Below are 6,535 nucleotides of genomic sequence, written 5' to 3' on the forward strand. Positions count from 1 at the left end.
TATCCGATGCCAGGACACTATATGGCAGAACACCGGCCACATACGAAGACATTTTTGGACAATTTCATGTTACCAACTTTGTGGGAATAGTTTGGGGATAGCCCCTTCCTGTTCCAAAATGACTGCACACCAGTGCACAAAGCAAGATCCATAAAGACATGGATGAGCCAGTTTGGGGTGGAGGAACTTGACCTCAACCCGATAGAACACCTTTGAGATTAATTAAAGCGGAGACTACAAGCCAGGTCTTCTTCTCCAACATCAGTGCCTGACCTCACAAATGTGCTTCTGGAAGAATGGTCAAAAATTCCTATAGACACACTCCTAAACCTTGTGGATAGCCTTCCCAGAAGAGTTGAAGCTGTTATAGCTGAAAAGCAGAGGTCAAGTCCTGGGGAAAAAAGTGTGGGAACTCCCACCTAAGATCCACTCCCGCACCAAAAATAAATAAAAAATGATACGCTCGTATGCACGAACGCTTCATAAGTGGTATTTTTCATCCAATTTTCGTATTGTGTGTATGAAGCTTAACTGTTAGTACAATTCTCTGAATAATCAGCATTCATTTTATTGTGCTTCCATGCAAATGTGAACATCATGTTCTGATCTTTATTGGGGAATTTTATTTTGTATATAGAGTGTTTATGTGGTGAGTTTACACTTTTCATTGAACTGAGTTTGGATAACACAGGGTTAAACAGAAAGGTCATAAATTAACTGCACATTATCTGGACAGAATGCTTGGGGAGATAGTGATGTGTTCCTGCTTAGGAGATGTATGTTAGCTTGGGGGCTGCAAACTCTGCAGGGCTCCAACACACATTCACTGCTATTCCAACCCTTCACATATTTCCACATAAACTTCCTTCCTGGCATTAAACTTTGCCAGGTATTGTGCTCAGCTTACCACCCCAAACTGATGTTCCTCCCTCAGCTCACCCTCTCTCCCTGCATGTCCTGTGAGCAGAATAGCTTTGCTCCTCCTCTGGGTTCTCTCATCATATGGCACTGAAAATAGAGGAGGGGGGGATTCAGAGAGACACACAGAGCAAATATGAGGGAAGACTGGGGGGGGGGGGGGGGGTGCGGAGACAGAAAATTAGGAGGGGCCGGCGGGGGGGGGGGGGAGCGCATCACGAGAGGTCTGACTAAATACAGTCTCTAGCAGCAGGGACCTGATCTACCCGTCAGATAGCTGTGATTGACAGGTAGATCGAAGAGGAAGCTGTCATGGGGCCCCCTATTGGCAATGCCTGAACGGTCAGGTGTGCGGCACTTACTATTGCGAGCTGTGTCGGCAGCTGCTGGTGTAGCACAGCACCTGCCACACAGCTCACATACTTCAAAGTCTTGCAGGACACGGCTGCTAATGGGAACTGAGTTCCTGTTGTGGAAAATGTACAGGAACTCCGTTCCCATGCGTTCCCACAGGACTTGAGCTCTGCTGAAAAGTGTGAGCCAACTCAATATTGAATCCTATGGACTAAGACCAGGATGCCATTAAAGTTCATGTGCCTGTAAAGGCAGGCATCCCAATACTTTTAGTAATATAGTGTATATCCATCAGAGGAAGACGTACTCCATTCCATGTCCATCAGAGGAAGACATACTCCATTGTATATCAATCAGAGCCAAGCCTCACTGCTATTGATCCAGCACTATCCCATACACATCATACTCATAACCACAAAGGCTAGAAAGCTAGAAGAAATCACAGGGAACAAAAGCGTCTTCAATTTTTTTGTAATAAAGTGATTTGGTTCCAGGATATATTCTATAACATGTGTCTGTCTCTTTCCAGGATCGATCACCATATTACGGGAAGGGTGTGTGCCAGCTGCGAAAATAATGCAGATCTTTGAAACTGCTAAGAACATGGAACACAGTGCGTTGTAGGAATAACAAAAAGTCGAAAAAAAGGATGCATGTTGATATATAAAGGAAATGCTACAAGAAGAATGCGGGCATTCTTAGTGCTAATTTATAAACATTATATTGTATTTTATTGTATTTATTGATTATTGTGATGACACACGGTGATTCTGGCTTGTAAAATGGTTGCCTGTGCGCCCATATGGAATCGCTCCCTCTGTAGACAGATGCAGTGAGATGTTCTTCTGTCGCTGGTGGCAATGCTAGCGATGGGAGCGACATTTCACTGTCTCAACTACAGAGGGCATAATTCCATCAGGACAACCTGGTAACCTCTTTAGAGATCCTGCCACTGCTGATTTTGACAGATTGTCAGCGAGAGGATCGCTAGTGACAGACCTGTGCGCCATCAGTCTTATTTTCAAGATTAAAAATATTGGTGTAAACTGATTTATTGCAGCTGCTTCCTACAGACGAACTGTAGTATTAAATATAATGTTTTTTTCCCTCTTTGCACTAATTTTTATTGTTTTGCAATAAAGAGGTCTTGCAAACTAATGTCTCTTGGTCTTCCTAAATTATAATATTTATAAATAATAATAATAATAGTTATTAGTATAATCATCATGATTATTATTATTTTTACATAATAATAATAATAATAATAATAATAATAATCATCATCATAATAATAATAAATATCAATTTGATTTAATTTTTATCTAATAATATGTTATTATTATAATGATGATTATTGTTATTATTATTATATTATTATTTAATATTATTATAATATTTCCAATCAGTCCAAACCATTTAATGATTACAATTAAAAGCCTTTGATTTTCATCTGGTCGAACTAAAGAACTTCCAGTACCAAACTTTGGCACTGAGCTAGGTGCGTTGGCACCACTCATTTTTTTGCACAGTTTGTCCTGCGTAAACCATGCAATGAAAACACACAACTGTTACCCACATTTAAGAAATAATGGCACCACCAACATGATGCATTTTTAGCGCATTTCCAGAAACACGGGAAGAAATGGTCCCTGGAGGCCAAAAACGCACTCCTGAGCCTGGAATGACGAAAATGGTCTGGGGGGGGGGGGGGGGGGGGAGGGGGTTGAAAAGCACTCAATCAGGTGTGGATACAGCCCCGGACACCTGAAACATCTGCTGTATTGTGAAAATGGGGGCAAGACTATAGATATGGAGGCTGTTGGTACAAAGTCTATCTTCTTGGATATCTATTAAATATAATATAGTGTGAATCAGAGAGTTTGGGGAGGGGGAACTTGACTGGCCTGGCTCACAGTCTCCACTCTAATTCATCCCAAAGGTGTTCTATGGGGTTGAGGTCAGGCTTCTGTGCAGGCCAGTCAAATTCCTCCACCCCAAACTCACTCATCCATGTCTTTATGGACTTTGCTTTGTGCACTGGTGCACAGTCATATTGGAACAGGAAGGGATCATCCCCAAGCTATTCCACAAAGTTGGGAGAATGAAATTGTCCAAAATGTCTTGGTATGCTGACGCCTTAAGAGTTCCCTTCATGGGACTAAGGGGCCAAGCCCAACCCCTGAAAAACTACCCCACACCATAATCCCCCCTCCACCAAATGATTTGAACCAGTGCATAAAGCAAGGTCCATAAAAACATGGATGAGTGAGTTTGGGGTGGAAGACCTTGACTGGCCTTCACCGAGTCCTGACCTCAACTCGACAGAATACCTTTGGGATGAATTAGAGTGGAGACTGCCAGCCAACATCAGTGCTTGACCTCATAAATGCTCTTCTGGAAGAACGGTCAAACATTTCCATAGACAATCCTAAACTTTGTGGACAGCCTTTCCAAAAGAGCTGAAACTGTTATAGCTGCAAAGGGTGGCAACTCAATATTGAACCCTACAGACTAAGACTGGATGCCATTAAAAGTTCATGTGTGTGTAAAGCCAATACTTTTCGCAATATAGTGTATATGCAATGGTAGTTATTTACGAAAGGCAAATCCACTTTGCACTGCAAGTACACTTGAAAGTGCACTTGGAAATAAAGTTGCTGTAGATCCGAGGGGGACATGCAAGGAACATAGAAAAAAAGCATTTTAGCTTGCACATGATTGGATGATAAAATCAGCAGAGCTTCCCCTCATTTCAGATCTACCCCTTAGATTTAGAGCGACTGTACTTCCAAGTGCAGTTTCAGTGCAATTTGATTTGCCTTTCATAAATAACCCCCAATATCTCACAAAAGTGAGTACACCCTCACAGTTTTGAAAATATTTTATTATATCTATAGCCTTCAGAGTCCTGACCTCAACCTGATAGGACATCTTTGAGATGAATTAGAGTGCAGACTGCAAGCCAGGCCTACTCATCCAACATCAGTGCCTGACCTCACAAATACGCTTCGGGAAGAATGGTCAAACATTCCCATAGACACACTCTCAAACTGGTGGACAGCCTTCCCAGAAGACTTGAAGCTGTTATAGCTGCAAAGGATGGGCCAACGCAATACTGAACCCTATAGACTAAGGCTGGATGCCATTAAAGTTCATGTACGTGTAAAGGCAATAATGTCCCAATACTTTTGGTAATATAGTGTATATTGTAGTGAGGTTGTACAATTTCACTCTAAAGTGTATGACCAGGTTGATTCCAAAAAAGGCAGGAGAGACAGGCATGAATCAAGGGAAATAAAGAGAATAGGAAGGCACAATTTAAGTGTAGTACATTGCATATGTATGTGAAAGACAATTGGCAACACACATTTCACAGTTAAACACTGTATAATCAGTAAAATGGGACTCCCAGCTGGAACACCTTTGCATGGCAGGGTACGTCCAGAGAAAACTGTCTTAGATGGAAGTAATGGTAATAAATACCTGGAGTGTTACGCTGATACATTATCATGCTGCATTTAATATGAAAAATAAAGCTGATGGCTCCACAGCAGGGAAAACCATGCTGAACATCAAACAATTTGGATACTATGAACTGCAATAAAGGAAAATGTTTTCTTTTTTGTTATATAAAATTGATATACAAATTCAAAGGGTGTATGTGAAATTAGGAAATAAATGAAATGATGATATCTGGAATAGACCAGTTTCAGCATATTGCCTGTTATTAATCTCCCACATAATCATATCTCAGCCTTCATATAATGGACTTTATAGTTATATCAATAAATGTTGTTCATTTACATTGTGAACTCATTCTCTGCTGATAAATAACTGCCATTGAGGCGCACTTACTTTATTAGCTGAAAATAACTGGAGAAAAAAACAGATACTTTAATCTCCAGATAACATTGTATTTATTTATTTTTCGATTTATACATAAATGTATCTAATGCTGTGCTGTGTAGATAAATGTGTCTAGTATTACACCTATATGAGTTTTTTGGCCATTTCATTCAAAAACCATGGCCATAAATATGGAGTTGTCCCTCCCCTTCTAGCCATTAATATAGGAATGATCCTCCCTGCCCATTAATATGGAGTTGCCCCTCTCCCACCGTGGCCATTATTATAAACTTGTTTGTCCCCTCCTACCATGGCCATTAATATAGAGTTCCCCCTCCCCTAACCCCGATGGTCATTAATATGGAGGTTCTCCTCCCCTCCACGATAGCCATTGATATAGACCTGCATGTCTCCTCCTACCATGGCCATTAATATGGAGTTGTCCATCCCCTACCCCCATGATCATTGATATGGAGTTGTCTCTCCACCATGGCCATTAATATGAAGCTGCCCCATCCCTCATGTCCCCTCGTGTCCATTAATATAGGGGTGCCCATCCCTTACCCCCCATGGCCATTAATATAGAGTTTCTCCTCCCCCCCCCCCCTCATGGCCATCAATATAGATTTGCTTGTCCTCTGCTACCATGGCCATTAATATCAATTTGTCCCTCCCTTACCCCCCCCCCATGGTCTTTATTATGGAGTTGCTCCTCCCTTCCCCCGATGGCCATTAATATAGACCTGCTTGTCTCCCTCCTACCATAGGCATTAATATGGATTTGTCCTTTCCCTTTCCCATTAATATGGATTTGTCCTTTCCTTTCCCTTTGATATGGAGTTCACAGCCATGGCCATTAATATGGAATTACCCATCCCCTACCCCGATGACCATTGATATGGTGTTGCCCCTCCGTCATGGCCATTAATATGAAGCTACCCCTCCCTTCATGTCCATTAATATAGGGGTGCCCATCCCTTACACCCCCCCCCAGGCCATTAATATGGAGTTTCTCCTTCCCTCTACCCCCCCCCCCCCCCCCCCATGGCCATCAATATAGATTTGCTTGTCCTCTGCTACCATGGCCATTAATATCGATTTGTCCCTCCCCTACCCCCCATGGTCTTTATTATATTAATATGGATTTGTCCTTTCCCTACCCGCATTGCATTTGATATGGAGTTGTTCCACAGCCATGGCCATTAATATGGAGTTGCCCATCCCCTACCCTGATGACCATTGATATGGGGTTGCCCCTCTACCATGGCCATTAATATGAAGCTGCGCCTTGAAGTAGCAATCCGGCTGTATGCAATGCACACAGCCACATCTACTGTGCTCATATAAGCACCCATTTCCATCTTAATGATATAATACTTTAGCTTACCTTCAAACCCACTCATCCAAGTATTCAGAC

At 42.0% G+C, this 6,535-nt stretch overlaps 1 protein-coding gene across 4 annotated transcripts in view; it reads left to right on the top strand.

The window, feature by feature from the left end:
* The window catches only part of LOC143958279 (uncharacterized), a 189,136-nt gene extending 186,706 nt beyond the window's left edge, over nucleotides 1-2,430 (top strand). For all 4 annotated transcript variants that reach the window (XM_077467801.1, XM_077467802.1, XM_077467799.1 and 1 more), the window contains one exon: nucleotides 1,802-2,430. In XM_077467801.1, the coding sequence (XP_077323927.1) occupies nucleotides 1,802-1,896 (95 nt within the window). In that variant the 3' untranslated portion in view covers nucleotides 1,897-2,430. The remainder of the gene's footprint in view (nucleotides 1-1,801) is intronic.
* Nucleotides 2,431-6,535: the final 4,105 nt, after the last annotated feature.

This window comes from Lithobates pipiens, unplaced genomic scaffold, assembly GCF_037356315.1.
Source record: "Lithobates pipiens isolate NorthernLeopardFrog02 unplaced genomic scaffold, aLitPip1_a1.2 Scaffold_60, whole genome shotgun sequence".
NCBI classification, from domain to species: Eukaryota; Metazoa; Chordata; class Amphibia; order Anura; family Ranidae; genus Lithobates; species Lithobates pipiens.